The sequence below is a fragment of the Peromyscus eremicus genome, chromosome 23 (assembly GCF_949786415.1).
Source record: "Peromyscus eremicus chromosome 23, PerEre_H2_v1, whole genome shotgun sequence".
Lineage (NCBI taxonomy): Eukaryota > Metazoa > Chordata > Mammalia > Rodentia > Cricetidae > Peromyscus > Peromyscus eremicus.
Window position 1 is genome coordinate 12,314,212 of NC_081438.1, and position 16,434 is coordinate 12,330,645.

A 16,434-nucleotide genomic window follows, 5' to 3' on the forward strand; every position below is an offset into this window, starting at 1 on the left:
GAACAAGAAATTGAGAGACTCAACAAGCTGTTGAGACAGAACGGACTTCTCGGGACGGGAACCAGCCTTCCTGAAGCTCTACCCTAGAGAAGCCGGGCGCTGGCCAGAGAGCAACTGTGTGCTGCCAAGTCCAGTCCTCATCTTTGCCTTGGCTTGCGCTCGCTGGATGCTGGGGACACATCTCTGTCAGCTCTGTCAGCTCCGCTGCCTCTTCGGTCTGACCCGGCGCCACCTGTCCACGCCCTCCTCCTGCAGCAAAGGAATCATGACCACCTTTTCTCAGCTGGACTCTGCTCGAAAATGGACACGGAAGTTGGGCTTGTAAAACCTAATGCCACTGCTTCCCTCCGTGTGTAGGGGACCGGCCCGCCCTTTCGTAAGCACATTCTGAAAGGAGGAGAAGCTGGCACCTTGCCCCAGCCCGGTCTAGAAAACCTTTCCTAGCGGTCCACAGCCTCTCCCGCTGCATCCCCTAGGGGAGCCATCCTAGTACCCAGCCCCTCCTCTGCAGCATCCAACTGTGTCAGCTTCAAACTGGCTCTGCACTCATCAGCATCCCTCTCAATTACTGTACAATTAATGTATAAAATAAGCGCCCTCTTTCTCCTGGGCCCGCCTACCACATTCTCTCCCGGGTGGCAGCCCACACCAGCCCACCAGTTACAGAGCTGGCTCACTGCAGGGGGGGCCCCAGACGGCCCTGTAATTAGCATCACCTTGGGGTACAGTGCCCTTGTGGGCACACGTTTTTATACAGCCTCTTACAGGTTTGTACTTCTCCAACGCTGATGGGCATTTTGAAGACAGCTCCCGAGAGATGAGGGGTAATGCACTGAGGAGGCTCTCCATGCATTGCTACGTCAGGCTCTGTCCCTCCCAGGTCTCCAGAGGCGACAAGGCCCGTGACCACCAGACCTGACCCCCTCGCCCAGCAGGGCAAAGTTTCTGAGAGGAAAAGACAGCAGAGATGGGCAGAGATGGTTTAAGGGGACGAGCACCTAGGTTAGGGTCCTCCCGAGCCTCGGGCCTGGGCGCCCACTGCTGCAGAAGGGAAGACCTTCAGGGTGGGTACTCACTCCTGCAGGGGCCTCCTGCATCACACAAATGGGAAGAAGAAGCTGAAGGGCAGCCTGGCGTTGATGGTGGGTGGGGCTCGGAAGCCTGCCTCCGCAGGGGCTGACACATCCACAAACGTCACTGTGGTGGAGATGACAACCGTCCTCTCGGGCCCTGGGAGGGGCTGTAATGGAAGACAGAATGGCACGGTCATCATCTTCCTCGCTCAGTTGGAGTCTGGCAGATCTGTGGAGTAGCTGAGGCCCGGCACAGCCGAGATGCACCACGCTCCAGGCTGATCCAGCAAGAGCAACCACAGTTCGGTGTTCACAAGAACTGTGACCACGAATAAAACCTGTCAGTGAGTTTTCCCCTCGCAGTACAAGTTAAAGGATGATGATGAAACTGTTTTAAGATTCAAAATTACAGTGAGGCACGATGGCACTTGCCCCTTATTACTCAGGAGGCTGACGCCAAGAGTCGCAAGTTTGAGACCAGCCTATGTCAAAATACCAAATTCCACCAGGCACAGCAGCACTAGCTTCCTGTCCCTGAACGTGGGAGCTGTGACATGAGGATTAACAGCTCAAGGCCAGCCTTGAGACCCTGTCTTAAAAAACCCTGAAATCTAAATAGAAATTATAACCCTTCACACCAAGTAATAAACTTTTCCTGTCACACCTGCTCTCACCTCGTCCTGTCTTCACCTGCTCCTCTTATTCTGTTTATTTCTTTCTGTGCAAGGTTGGGGGTTAGCCCAGGCTAATCCTGGGCCTACCATCAGGCCACACCCCAGCCCGTGGAGACCGTCGCCAGCAGGCCTACCTCTGGAATGGAGAAGAGCTGGGCAGTGACGTTCACTATCCTGGCTTGGGGGTTCAGCAGGGACCCATACTTAGTCCATTTCACTTCTATCCCCAAAGCCACGGGGAGCTGGCACGGGCCCTGCAGGAGAAAACTAGATTAAACCAGAATATTACACAACCGCAATCCGCAGCTGAGCACTTGAATTCTGTGTATAAGATGTTTGCCAATCACAAAACGTTCGGAACACAAGAGTGAACACACTATACGAGTTCAGGTACAAATAAGTTTCCAGAGCCTGAGTCGTTACAGCCCCCTCGGCTCCCACGACTGTACCACCCAGTGAGAGACAGGGTCCAGCCCCTCCCGTTCCCAAAGAAGGCCTCGTCACTGTGGAGGAGGCCAGTCCCGCTATCCAGTGGTGGGACCTTCAGGGCCTCGACCGGCCCACATCCACCTCAGAGGAGCTTCTGGAAACTGGCCAGAGGGACAGTAGCGGAGAGACGGACAGAATTCAACAGAGAAAGGGTGAATTTGATTGTAGCTCGGGTTCAAGTGCGAACAGAGGAAACAGAAGCACTTTTATCTAATTTCCTCCACTAGAAATGAAGATACACCTTGGGCTGGAGAGACGGCTCCTCAGCTCCGAGCACTGGATGCTCTTACAGGACCGCCTGGGTTCAGTCTCCAGCATCCACACAGCAGCTCACAACCACTTGTTACTTCAGTTCCAGGAGACCCACTACCCTCTTCTAGCCTCTGAAGGCCCTAGGCACCCATATGGTGCACATACATACATATGCTTATACACAGAATTTTTTCAATCTTAAAAAAAAAAAAAAAATAGGCTGGGCGGTGGTGGCGCACGTCTTTAATCCCAGCACTCGGGAGGCAGAGGCAGGCGGATCTCTGTGAGTTCGAGGCCAGCCTGGACTACCAAGTGAGTTCCAGGAAAGGCGCAAAGCTACACAGAGAAACCCTGTCTTGAAAAACCAAAAAAAAAAAAAAATGCTGGGCAGTGGTGGTGCACGCCTTTAATCCCAGCACTCGGGAGGCAGAGGCAGGTGAATCCCTGTGAGTTCGAGGCCAGCCTGGGCTACAGAGTGAGTTCCAGGAAAGGTGCCAAAGCTACACAGAGAAACCTTGTCTTGAAAAAAGAAACAAAACAAAAAAAGCTGGGCATGGTGGTATACACCTTTAATCTCAGCACCCAGAAGGCAGAGGCAGGCAGATCTCTGTGAATTCGAGGCCAGCCTGGTCTACAAAATTGAATTCTAGGGGATTGGGGATTTAGCTCAGTGGTAGAGTGCTTGCCTAGCAAGCGCAAGGCCCTGGGTTTGGTCCTCAGTTGCGGGGGGGTGGGGTGGGGGGGGGAATAAAATAAAATAATTGAATTCTAGGACAGTCAGGGATTATATACAGAGAAACCCTGTCTTGAACCCCTCTCCCCCGCCACAAAAACAAGACAAAACAGCGTGGGACAGAGTCAGTCAGTGTCTGTACGCTATGAAAGGTAATAGTGCAGGACAGGTGTGGTGGCGCACGCCTTTGATCCTGCCTCAGGAGGCAGAGGCAGGGGATCTCTGTGAGTTCAAGGCCAGCCTGGCTTACACAGGGAGTTCTAGGACAATCAGGGCTGTAGAGAAAGACCCTGTCTCAAACAAAAGAAAGGTAACAGTGCTTCATCTGCACTGCGGGGGGCCAGCATGGGCTACCCAAGCTAAGGCTGGATCCTGACTCTGTCCCAGGACCTTTGCTTGGACAGTCCCAAGGGAAATGGGCATTGGGCCCTCCAGACCATCCATCCTTTTGCTGATAACTGTGGAACTGCAGAAGCTACACAGTGGGTAGACGGGGAGCCCACGAAGCTATGGTACTTCCCATAGGTTTGACTTTCCACGTATATTTTCTGTAAATTATGTCCTGGCATTAAAAGCTAGCAGACCTGCTAAACTGGAGACCGTCAAAAGCAGTTAATGGGTTCTTTGGCTCACAAGAACCTTTAGAAACCTTATCACGGAACCGGCTTGCCAATATCCGGTTGCTAGGAGAAGCTGCAGGTGCAGCGGGTGTGAACAGCAGATGCCCTGGGCCTGCTGCCCTTGGCACTGAGGACTGGTGTCTTTACCCAGTGCCAGAAAGCTAAGAGTCATCCCCCAGGTTCACTGGTGGCTGAGCGCAGGAATTAGGCAATCCTCGGAGTGGGGGTCTGGTGAGGTTCTTCTCCCCATGGCACCACTCCTTATAAATATCCAAAGCAGATAATGAGAGGCCTGCCGCAGCTGTGACAAGAAATAGCTGGGCAATTAGGGGAGAATGGAGTGCACGCCTCCACTGGGGACAGCCCACACTTGGCTGCTAAGACAAAAGGAGGAGGTGGGCGGAGGAGTCACGTGTGACCAGGAAGCTATTTGTAGGATGTCAGCTTCCATTAAACTCTTTGGGGAACTTGGGAACTGAAAGAGCTCATGTGTGGGTGGGCTGCCATTATAGCCCCGAGGCATGGGATGGAAGTGGTGGAGACAGGAGGCCACATCCCATGTCCCTCCTGTCACCAAATGCCTGAGGAAGGCTTACTGCGTCACTGCTGTCCTGCCGACCATCCTGGGGTTTGGAATATTTGCATAGCTATGATGACTGAGAAATTCAGGAGGCTAGACAGGAAATCCATTGTTCATGTCCACCTCACCCAGTCAGTCTAGAAATAATGGTATTTCAGTGGGCCCAAGTTTTGACCATCGCCACCATGGTGGTGACATGTTGGCACCTAAAGTTTCAGATGTAGATGTCATTTTTTTGGATTAGGAGATTTATTTCTCAACCACAGTGACGGTGGTGGTCAATCGTGCTTCCAGTTTATGGAGTGACCATTTGTCCAGCCAACAGCCAAAAAACTTAGCCCTCTCCACAGCCCTGTGGGGTCAGTGATGTCGTTTCTGAAGGGCTCTGCCTTGCTAAACTGTTAGATCACATTCCTAAAGCTGGCCACCAAGGTCCATTCCCTTATCTGGCCACTCCCTCCTCCTTAGGCTGACCACCGAGGTCCGGCTATCAAAGTATTGAAGTCCAGTCATCAGAGCCCCCTTTGGCTACCCTAATAACATGCCCAATTAAAATGAAACACCTCATCCTAACATGGGGTTTCCCTTCTTCCCTTTTGCCTAGGGGTCACGTCTGTCTCCTCTATCCAGAGGCAGACCTTTGTCTCTCCAGAGCAAACATCCCTTCCCCTCCCCCTTGTCCTTTTCCCTTCTCTCTCTCTCTCCCTCCTGTCTTTGTCTCTCTTTCCCTGCCCTCTGTCCCTCCTTTGTGCTGAGAACCTGGTCTTGGGGTGTCTGGTGCCGACTCTGGTCCTTCCAGTTCCCATGTGCCGGGGAAGCAAACAGAGGCTGGACAATTGCTGACAGAGGCATTGTGAAGAAGGGCGGAGTTGGAAAGCCAAGCTTAGCCGCAGCCACCCCACTCCCTCCCCAGTGCCTCCCTCCCCACCTGTGACCCAGCTGGCAGAGGAGGGCACACTAGCAGGTGGCCAGCAGCCTCCCCCCCTTTACCTTCACGTTAGAGGAGTGGGTGACATAACGCACAGGCACCCAGTCCTGCACGTCCTGGGCCCGGGAATTCCCAAACGCAGCCACATAGTCGGGGAAGGCCTGGCCTCTCAGCAGGCCCTGAATCTTCTGTGCCAGGAGCCCACAGGGGATGGCACCTGTCAGTCTTTGGGAAGGAAAGAGAGGCCAACTCAGGGAGGCACTGACAACAGTCTCCCAACCTGTATTCCACCCCCTCTACGATGTGCCATGGCCAGAAGCCAGGCAACACAGTGGCTTTCCCATATCCTGTCCTCCTGAAGGATGCTGGCACACGCGAGTTCCACAGGAGGGAACCGGGGTTTATCTTGGGCTGCTGCCTCCTGGCATCCTGTGGGGAAGTGTTCCGTGGAACCCTCAAGAGGAACTACTGCTCTGAGATCAGAGCTAGCAATCATACTAATGACGGAGTCCCTCCAACCACGTGGGAAGGGCATGGGTGGAGACGGGAAATGAAGGGGCAAAGACGTGTGTTTGTACAGAGAGGGGATTCAGCCACAAATACACAGACCCAAAGATCCAGAAATGCCACTGCCGCACCCAGGAGGCTGAGCTATGCGGTAGGAGAATCAGTGGTTTGAGTCTAGCCTGAGCTATGTAGGGAGGCCTCATCTCCCATACCACATTCCAGTTTTCATTCAGTGGCTCTCCTGTGCTGTAAAGTTAAAATCCAGAAACAGGAAGGGCTTTCAAGGGAAATATGTTTGCTCAGAACTCAAAAGCTCTTAACCACAAAACACACACACAGCTCTGCGATCAGTCCTCTGCCGTGTTGGGGAATGGCAGGGCTACAGTGGTTTTGCTGGTGACTTGGTTAAAGTAGGGGAAGGGAGGATGCTCTCTTGGCCACAGCCACCCTCACCTGAGCTGACAGCCAGACTGCACGTTGTAGCCAAACAGCACGGGGTCCCGGAGCCCCTCGCTGGCAAGACAGTCCTGCGCGCCTGTGCTACGTAGAATAGTAAATTGGCCTTGTCTGTTCGTTGTCTGAATAATCCCAGACATTCACAGGCTGTTAAGGGAGGTAACAGTTCCAGAGCAGCCAGACTGTGCAGGAGGAAAATGGTTTCATGGTAGGACATGAGACATGAGCGAGGTGCAATCCCCTGCTCTGGGCCTCTGGGCTGTTCCCGGGAAAAAGACGCCAGTAAAACCTTTTCCTTGACTGGCGCACCTTCACAGTTAATTCCAGCCGGGTGTGGTGGCCGGGCTGATAATCAAGCTACTAAGAAGGCTAAGGAGGGTTGCACATGTGAGGATTCCCAAACTAGAGTGAGTTCAAGACTAGCCAGGGCAACTTGCCACAACCTTGTTTCTAAATGAAGGGTAAAGAAAGGGCTGAGGTAGAGCTCAGGGGCAGAGTGCTCTCCTAGTACGCTCAAGTCCCAAAGGAGGATCTGTGAGACTGAGGCTAGCCTGGTCTACACAGTGAGCTTCAGGACATAGAGATCTGTTTCAAAAAAACAAAAACAAAAGTGAAGGAATGAATGATTCCAACCCTCCTGCCTTTGGGTGTCCTTGGTGGTGGTGTTTCTTTCTTTTGTTTTTGTTTTTTTGTTTTTTGTTTTTCAAGACAAGGGTTTCTCTGTGTAGTCCTGGCTGTTTTAGAATTTGCTTTGTAGACCTTTGTAGATCCACCTGCCTCTGCCTCCTGAGTGCTGGGATTAAAGGTGTGCGCCACGACCGCCCGGCTTTGGCATCTTGTGAAATACACTGTCACCTTCTCCCAAATCTCTACTTACACCCAACTCCACCACATCTCACTGGCCCAGAGAAAGCTCTGGCCAGTCAGGTGCTTCCCTCCCACAGGCTGCCCACAGCATCCTCGGCAACAAATGGAAACACGGTCCATCCATGCAGACAGGGAAGGTGACCTTCTCCGCAGATTTAAACAAAGGATACCCCTTCTGAGGCTGAAAGCCAGCGGCCAGCGGGAGTCCCACTCTGTAACCAGGGTTGCCACTGCGAGGAACAGGCTTGCTGCCGTGCTGAAAGACAAGGGACGTCCTGTGCAACATTACTTAGGTGGCAGCGGGGGCAACACAGTGCTCCTTGTGGTAACATCTGGAAGACAGCTCCCCTGCTCTGAAGTATAAATGGATCCCGGAGAGAGTAGGAGGACAGCACTCTGTGAGCCCGTGAGGCACGGGACAGCACCAGCTTCCCGGCAAACCCCACACACCACTGCAAGTGCAGGCTGGGGAGCTGCTGGGTCATGCTTCTAGACTGTGCCTCCCCCAGAAGTCAGGCTCTCCTTCAACTTGGCAGCGGAATAATTGAAGAGAACACTGAAACTTACCTGAATAAAGTGAATCTCAAACTTCTGCTGCAGGAGAGTCACTGTGCTGCTGAATGTCCCCAGAACGAGGGAGAGGCTGGCTTCCCGGATCTGGCCTGTGGCTGTGTACAGCAGGCTGTACTTCACCTGGGACAGAACAGGGCTCATCCACCTCTGCCCACCACCGCTCAGCAGCCATGCTACCACCTCTGATGGGGCAGCCACAGAAAAGCCACAACCCCCGACTCTGCTGTCCAGTCACATCAGTGATGTCCCCTTAGCATCCCAGTAGACAGAGCCACCTCAGGCTCTCTGTGACCAATTTTTTGATCTTTCAGATCAGCCTACTCAAGCACAATTTGAACAGCCTACTTTGTAACTCTGCCTTCCTGCCTTGAGACACAGTCTCTGATGGAACCACAAGCTCTCTATATCAGCCAGGCTGGCCAGCCAGTGCATGCTTGGGATCTGCTTGTCTGTCCCCAATGCTGGGGTTACAGCCAGGTACAGTAGCCATGCTTGTTTTTAGTTTTTGTTTTTTGTTTTCGAGACAGGGTTTCTCTGTGTAGTTTTGGAGCCTGTCCTAGATCTCACTCTGTAGACCAGGCTGGCCTCGAACTCACAGAGATCTGCCTGTCTCTGCCTCCCAAGTGCTGGGATTAAAGGCGTGCACCACCACCACCTGGCTCCTCCCATGCTTGGCTTTTTACATGGGTGCTACGGATTCGAACTCAGGTCCTTATGCTTGTGGAACAAACATTCTTACTCCACTGAGCCATCTCCCCAGCCACTGACAAGAAAATTTTGCTGTATTCTTGTAAGGTGTTGGGTTTAGGGAGACATGTAAAGACGTGTCCTCTACTGAGACAGCAGAGCAGCAGCAGAAACAACTCAGAGTCTGGGCCAGAGTTCTCCCTGGAGGGGGTGCGGCTCCCCTGCAGGCCGACGGCTGGAGTCAGGCAGTCAGAGCAGAGCTGCAAAGGCACTCTGGACACCTACCTCGAGAACAACGTTGCTGCAGAGTCTGTCTTGCCCAGTGCTGACCAGAGACGGCCGTAAGACGCCATGGCCTTCTAACCGGGTCAGCGTGTGATTGAGAGACCGATACATGACAGATTGGATCTTGATGGAGACCTGGGAGGGAAGATAGCCTTGGTTATGAGGCTACTCCGGGCTACATATAGCACAGGAGACTGTTACGGCAACCAAAGTCTAAAATGAACCTTTAGTAACAATAATGCAAAGCAGAGGACATGCACACTGCCATGCACTGCACTGTGCATGCCGTGAACCCGCTTTTGCAAGAGTGCGGGTATTTCCATGAAAACACACATACATATACACACCTTCAGAGAAAAGTTGGAAAGCAGCGTTCTCAGATGTCTATTCATCCCAGAGATGGAAACAGCCCAACAGTCCATCTGCATAAGGAACGCTACTCACCATAAAAATCAAATCCCGGGCAGGAGAGATGGCTCAGCAGTTAAAAGCACTGGCTTCTCCTCCAAGGGACCCAGGTTCGAGTCCCAGCACCCACATGGTGGCTCACAGTGGCTGTAACTCCAGTTCCAGGGGATCTGACAGCCTCTTCTGGCCTCCAAGACTAGCAGGCATGCACATGGTGGACATACATACATCAAGCAAAACACCCATGCACATAAAATAAAAACTAAAAAAAAAAAAAAAAATCAAATCCCGAAACACGCTACAGCATGGGTGAGTCTTTTTTTTTTTTTTTTTTTTTTGGTTTTTTGAGACAGGGTTTCTCTGTGTAGCTTTGCGCCTTTCCTGGGACTCACGTGGGAGCCCAGGCTGGCCTCGAACTCACAGAGATCCGCCTGCCTCTACCTCCCGAGTGCTGGGATTAAAGGCGTGCGCCACCACCGCCCGGCGTGGGTGAGTCTTGAAGACGTCAAGTGAAAGAACTTGGACACCAAAGGTCACATATACTGCACATTCCACTAAACATGGAATGTCCACACAGGCAAAGCCACAGAAACCAAAATGGCCATCACAGACTGGAGCGAAACATAGAAGACAGCAGGGTGATGCCTGAGGGATACAGGGATGCTCGGATGATGAAAACATCCTGGGGACAGACTGCAGTGATGCTGGCGTGACCTTGTGATGACACTAAATGCCACAGAGTTGGGCAGAACCCCAGCTTCAGCAAACCCTTGCCTCAGGAGACGCACCCAGCCTTCACAGGCACCTCACGCTGGCACCTCACGCCAGGTAGGCAGCAGGTTTGAGGAAAGACAGAGCCTGACAAACTTTTTGTTTTTTGTTTTTTGGTTTTTTTCAAGGCAGGGTTTCTCCGTGTAGTTTTGGTGCCTGTCCTGGATCTCGCTCTGTAGCCCAGGCTGGCCTTGAACTCACAGAGATCCACCTGGCTCTGCCTCCTGAGTGCTGGGATTAAAGGCGTGCGCCACCACCGCCCGGCCAGACAAACTTTTTAAGGGACATTTGTCATTGTGACCAACACCAGAAGAGTGAAAAAGCAAGAAGCAATCCCCTAAGACATCCACGCTCCTTCTGTCAAGGGCTCTCCATTTGAGTTGTTGGAAGCCACTATCTGGGAAGGTGCCTAAAACACCTGCTCATTACACTGTCTTCAGTGAATGCGGAGCTGTTCATAACTTCACCTGGCAAGTGCTGGAGCCGTCACTCTGGAAACAGATGCAGTCTTTACACGCCTGCTCCCATGACCAAAGCAACCTACAACTGTCCTTCCAGGTTGAAATCACTTGCTCCCACGGGAACAGTGTGGGGACAAGAGTGATAGAAAAAAAAAGGCAATCTCCACAACGCTCTGCCTGCCAAGCTGCCCCAACAGCTTGAGTCAAGTGGGAACCCTGGGCTGTGTCTTACAGACACCATGTGGACCGGGCAAGTTTGGAACAGTAGAATCAAAGCACTTTCGAGCGGCTGGAAAAATGTCACAGAAAGGCCTGACATATGTTTTGTTTGAGAACAGGATCTCACTGTGTTGCCCTGGCTGGCCTGGAACTCTCTATGTAGACCACACTGGCCTTGAACTCACAGAGATCTGCCTGCCTCTGCCTCTCGAGTGCTGGGATTAAAGTCATCTGCTTCTACGCCTGGGTAAAAATAAGTCTTAAGAAAAAAAAAAGTGGATGACTTGTGGAATGTAATACTCATGGGTTGACCGTTGGCCAACAACATATGCACACACATGTAGGCACCCCTGCCATCCCTACCCCGAGAGAGAGAGAGAGAGAGAGAGAGAGAGAGAGAGAGAGAGAGAGAGAGAGAGAGAGATGCTTTTACCTGTGTTGTTGAATTGGGCACCTAGACAAAATAAACCACAGTAAACTTAGTTAGGCACAACAAACATGCATTTATAGTCTTTTCAGGCTTCAGCTAAGCCACTTCCATCCATTAGAGCCATCGCTAAGACAACAACAGGCCCCCCACTCAGGACTGGCCCTCTCGTGCTTCTAGCTATGCGCCAATCACTGTACTTCCCTCTACAACCTCGTCCTTCCCATCAGAAGCATCATTCCAGAGCCTGCCCGCTTTGGTGCCACTATTCCGAACCCCTCACGGCCCTGCTGTTTCTGAGAGGCCACCTCTGATGGTGGCGATAGGGCTGTTACCATCACAGCCATTTAAACACCAGATGATTTCTAAAGGTGTGAGCAGTCACTGAAGACCTGGCCTTGGTCAGCTGCTACTAAGGTGAATGAACAGAAACAAGGTCCACCTGGAGCCCATACAAACGTCCTAAAGATGACTCCGGCAGCCACCAACGCCACAGTGCTAGAGAACACAACCTCCCACCCAGGCCAGGCCCGTGCTGAGATCACTACATCTCTGTGCAAAGAACAGAGCACAGTCGTGCGTCCAGATGATCCTTACCCTCAGAATGGCAGGGCTGCTGTAATGAGCCATGCTGAGAGCCTCCATTCCTTCACACTCTTCTATGTCCACCCTTCGGCTGCATTCGAAGGCCTGGCTCACCAGGAATGCTGAACAGGGAACATCCCGGGTGGGGGAATACAGAACATGTTCAGCTAATGAATGGGAACTAAAGCAGTCATGTAAAAAAAGGCAAAATCTTCAACACAAATGCAGCGTGTTTCAAATGGGGCTTACAAACCGGGTCTCAACTAGGAAATGCACACACAAAATATTCTAAACTTAAAAGGCACAAAGGATACTGAACAGTGTCTCCCCCCAATTCTGTCCCCCACCCAGGTCCCTGCCCCAGAGAGAGCATCGTGACTAGCTGCTGAAGCTTTCAGAAACATTATGCAAATAAAATAAAACACATACGTAAAAGGTTGTTTTTTTTAAACAATTATTTTCCCCTTTTGGCCACAGATGCACGCACGATACTCTATACTGTGTATTTTTTTTCCACGAGCAATGTCTGCATCCTGAAGACTCTCTAGCAGCCGTGAAGGGATAATTAGTGTTCTCTTGTGGATGTAGCATAATTACTCCCCAGTTCCCTGCTAATGGCCACTGCACTTGTCTCTGCCTCGGCTACTGCTGTCACAGGCTGCATGGGGCGTTTGCACGTGGGCCAAGCCTTCCTGCAGGAGCTTGGGTAATGTGGATCCGTATGTTCCATCGCCCTTGGCAGGGTGGGACCAACTGTTCCACGAGCTACTACAGGAGAGTATCTGTCCCCCACGGCTTCAAACTCTGAACTTTGCCACTCTGAAAAGTGGAAACGGCTTCTTAGTCTGGCTTGTTTGCTTTTGGAGACAAGGTCTCGCTATGTAGCTCAGGCTGGCCTCAAACTGGTGGTCCTCCCTCCATCTCCCAAGAGCTAGGGTTTGAGGCCTGCCCACCTCACCAGGCTTCAGTTGGTTTTAACTGGCAGTGACCTACTATGTGCAGAAAGCTTCTTCTCAACAGAACCTAGTCGCTCACTACGGTCGCTCCCAGCTGGCTGAGGGTTAGACAGCCATGGCTTTAGCCTTCTGTTCTAGGCTAGCCCTAGGCCTCGACTCCTCGGCTCTCCTGGAAGAAGTGGGTCTTACCCAGGCACTCGAGCACAATTGTCTCAGTGTTCCCACTGTGAGACTCAGCTCAAGAATTCCTACAAAAGCAGGCATGGGGTACGCACGTGGGACCCCAGAACTGGGGAGACCAAGTTGGAAAGACCAGGGTGAGATACACTGGGAGACCCTGACTCAGAATCCAAGTGAGAGCCAGCCATGGTGGCATGTGACTTGACCGCCAGCCTTGGGAAGGCACAGGGAGGCACAGAGGCAGGTAGGTCTTTGGGAGCTCCAGGCCAGCCTGATCTATGTATTGAGTTCTGAGCCAGCTGGGGCCACATAGTGAGACACTGTCTCAAAAACTAAAAATAAATAAACAAATAAACAAAGCAAACAAATAGACAAAACAAGTGAAAAGAAACTGAAAGCCTCACCGGTCCACTTCTGAGGAAAAAAACCCAAAAAACTAGTGATGTTAGCTGACCCCAAGGGATACTGTGCAAACCATTTCAATTTTTTATTACATTTGACCTGTGGGTGGGTGGCCACACAAGAGATACAGCATGTGAGTGGAAGGCAGAGGGTAACCTATGGGAGTCGATTCCCTCCCTCCACTCCACGAGTCTCAGGGACAGAACTCCAGGTGCCAGGCTTGGCGGCAAGCACCTTTACCTGCTGAGCCGTGTCTCTGGCTGCCGGGTGAGGGTTAACCAGAGGAACCAGCCTCGTGCAGCATGGCAAGCAGCACACATAAGTGCTTAATCGAATGCTGCAGAGATCTGCAATCCCCGAAATGTCTGTCTACGCGTCACTGTTTGCCGGAGCTTACCGCAGTGTTCAGGCAGCCAGTGACCAGGGTAGAAAGGACCTCTTCAGGCAGGACCTTTGAGGCCTCTCTGCCTGACACGTCCTTAGGTTATAAAGCCTGTTTAACTGGCAAGCGTACGTGACTGACAGGAGGAGCAGGGCACGCTCTTACCAGCGGGGTTCTGATCTGTGCACAGAGATGACGTCAGAGGCGAGGGCAGTCTGAGAAACGAACCTGAAGACGCGCCTGCAGTCTGCAGAGGAACTCCGTACTGCAAACACAGAACCCACAGGTGAGACAAGGCATTCCTTCAGCATGCACTGGACACATGGCAGTGCCCATGGAGCTACGGGTTTGAGGACACGTGCTGAGCACAGTCCCTGCCACACAGGGCTCATTCTCAGCTGCCACCCACATCCACACACACCTTTTTCAAATAAATTTGAAGTTCGTGTGATAGTGCACAGCTTTAATCCCAGCACTCAGGAGGCAGAGGCAGATGGATCTTTATGAGTTTGAGGCCAGCCTGATCTACATAGTCTCAGGCCAGCCAGGGCTACACAGCCAAACCTGTTGTGTTACAGTTTCCTCCAAGATCAAATCATTCTACCCTTCAGGAAGCTCCGTAAGCAGGAAGGTAGACACCTCAAAGGAGCTTCAGGAAGTCCCTGAAACTGACCAGATTCACTAGGCTCCTCCCTGCTGGAGTAAGCAAGAAAAGCTGAGAGTCCCTTTGAGACAAGCTGAAGAGCTGCAAAGGAGACTCTCGGGCCAGCCAGCTGCCTAGTAGGAGCAGAGGCCAGCTGAGCTGCCAGGAAGAGGTGTAGATGAGTGGTTCTCAACGTGGGAGTTGAGTGACCCTTTCACAGGGGTCGCCCAAGACCATCCTCATGTCAAATATTGACATCACGATTCGTAACAGTAGCAAAATTACAGTTACGAAGTAGCAACGAAAATCAGTTTATGGTTGGGGGTCACCACAGCATGAGAAACTGTATTAAAGGGTCGCAGCCTTAGAAAAGTTGAGAACCACTGCTCTAGCCCCTTAATTAACTAATTTATTCATTTATTTATTTAGAGATGAGCTCTTACTTTGTTGCCCAGGCTGGTCTTGAACTCCTCTAGGGCTCAAGTGGTCCTCCTGCCTCAGCCTCCCAAATGATGGGATTAAATAGCACACGGGCCGGGCGGTGGTGGCGCACGCCTTTAATCCCAGCACTCGGGAGGCAGAGGCAGGCGGATCTTTGTGAGTTCGAGGCCAGCCTGGTCTACAGAGCGAGATCCAGGAAAGGCGCAAAGCTACACAGAGAAACCCTGTCTCGAAAAAGCAAAATAAATAAATAAATAAATAAATAAATAAATAAATAAATAGCACACGGTGCCGAGCAGTGGTGGTGCACACCTTTAATCCCAGCACTCAGGAGGCAGAGGCAGGCAGATTTCTGTGAGTTTGAGGCCAACCTGGGCTACAGAGCGAGTTCCAGGACAGGCACCAAAGCTACACAGAGAAACCCTGTCTTGGAAAAACAAAAAAATTAGCACACAGCTTTCTAATGTCCGTAAAACAGAAAATGACTCTGAGAGGACCTGGCATCCAGTTGGTCCACTCCTCGTGCCCAGAGGCAGGCTTCAATCATTTTGCTACACTCTCCTGTGCTGAAAAGAATAGAAAATTTTTCAGAGATAAAATTCAACTGCAGAGCCAGGCGGTGGTGGCACATGGCTTTAATCCTAGCACTCAGGAGGCAGAGACAGGCAGATCTCTGGGAGTTTGAGGCCAGCCTGGTCTATGAAGTGAGTGAGTTCCAGGACAGCCAGAGCTGTTACACAGAGAAACCCTGTCTCAAAAAATCAAACAAACAAAACAAAACAAAAAATCCAACTGCAGAAGTGACCTGAAATCCTGGGTTCAGAATTTGAACATCACTTGAATTCCCATGCTCTTTGAGAGGACAGCAGTGACTCTCTGGTGTCATCCATGTCCCAAGGGCTGGCAGTCTGGCTTTCTATGTTGATACTGAAATTAGCTTATAGAGTATTTCAGGACAGATGAGAGACTGCCCTCAAGCTGTTGGCTCACCTCGTACTTAGTGGGCTGTGGGGCATCTGATGGGGCCGTGGAAGGAACATCTGACTCGGCACTCAGTGTAAAACCACCTGATGCTTGCATCAGTCTGTCGAAATTGTTCTCGTTGGGCACTTCCGGATTAGCAAAGGACAGTGCAGGCTTGTCTGTTTTTAGACAAAGCGTTAAAAATCAGAAGAAATGTATGGAGTATGTGACATCTCAACTTTGGAAACCCCTTCTTAGTAGCAACGAGACTGATGTTAAGAGCCTGGCAGTGGTGGCACACACCTTTAATCCCAGCACTAAGGAGGCAGAGGCAGGTAGATCTCTGTGAGTTTGAGGCCAGCCCGGTCTACAGAGCGAGTTCAAGGACAGCCTGGGCTACACAGAGAAACCTTGTCTTGGAAAAAAAACAAAAAACAAACAAACAAAAAGACTGATATAAGAAAAGTTTTTCTGGGCTATCTAGATGGCTCAGTAGGTAAAGGCGCTTGCTGCCAGGCCCGGTAACCTGAGTTTGATCCCCAGGACCCACTTAGTGGAAAGAGAGAACTGACTCTAGAAAAGACACCCTCTAACCTATGCATGTGTGCACACACACAAATAAAGGTAATTTAAAATGATTTCTTGTTGGATGGTAGTGGCACATGCCTTTAATCCCAGCACAGGCAGAGGCAGGTGGGTCTCTGAGTTCAAGGTTTACATAGTGAGTTCCAGGACAGCTAGGTTACACAGAGAAACTCTGTCTCAAAAGAAAAAAAAAAAAAAAAGTTTTCTTGCATATTTGCCTCTCCTGGGATTTCTTGAGGCTTGTTAAGTGAACAGAATCCCTAATCATCATGAGTTCAAGACCATCC

General features: G+C 51.3%; 2 protein-coding genes across 2 annotated transcripts in view; one reads left to right on the forward strand and one right to left on the reverse strand.

The window, feature by feature from the left end:
* Positions 1–187, forward strand: part of Hvcn1 (hydrogen voltage gated channel 1) — a 29,871-nt gene extending 29,684 nt beyond the window's left edge. Inside the window, exon 7 of the mRNA XM_059249078.1 lies at positions 1–187. Within this exon, the coding sequence (XP_059105061.1) occupies positions 1–87 (87 nt within the window). The 3' untranslated portion in view covers positions 88–187.
* Positions 188–16,434, reverse strand: part of Tctn1 (tectonic family member 1) — a 27,907-nt gene continuing 11,660 nt past the window's right edge. Inside the window, 12 exon segments of the mRNA XM_059249079.1 lie at positions 188–249; positions 1,077–1,240; positions 1,882–2,001; positions 5,412–5,574; positions 6,310–6,459; positions 7,350–7,435; positions 7,747–7,872; positions 8,725–8,859; positions 11,017–11,037; positions 11,608–11,717; positions 13,681–13,780; positions 15,590–15,741. Coding sequence (XP_059105062.1) covers positions 1,097–1,240; positions 1,882–2,001; positions 5,412–5,574; positions 6,310–6,459; positions 7,350–7,435; positions 7,747–7,872; positions 8,725–8,859; positions 11,017–11,037; positions 11,608–11,717; positions 13,681–13,780; positions 15,590–15,741 — 1,307 coding nt within the window. The 3' untranslated portion in view covers positions 188–249; positions 1,077–1,096.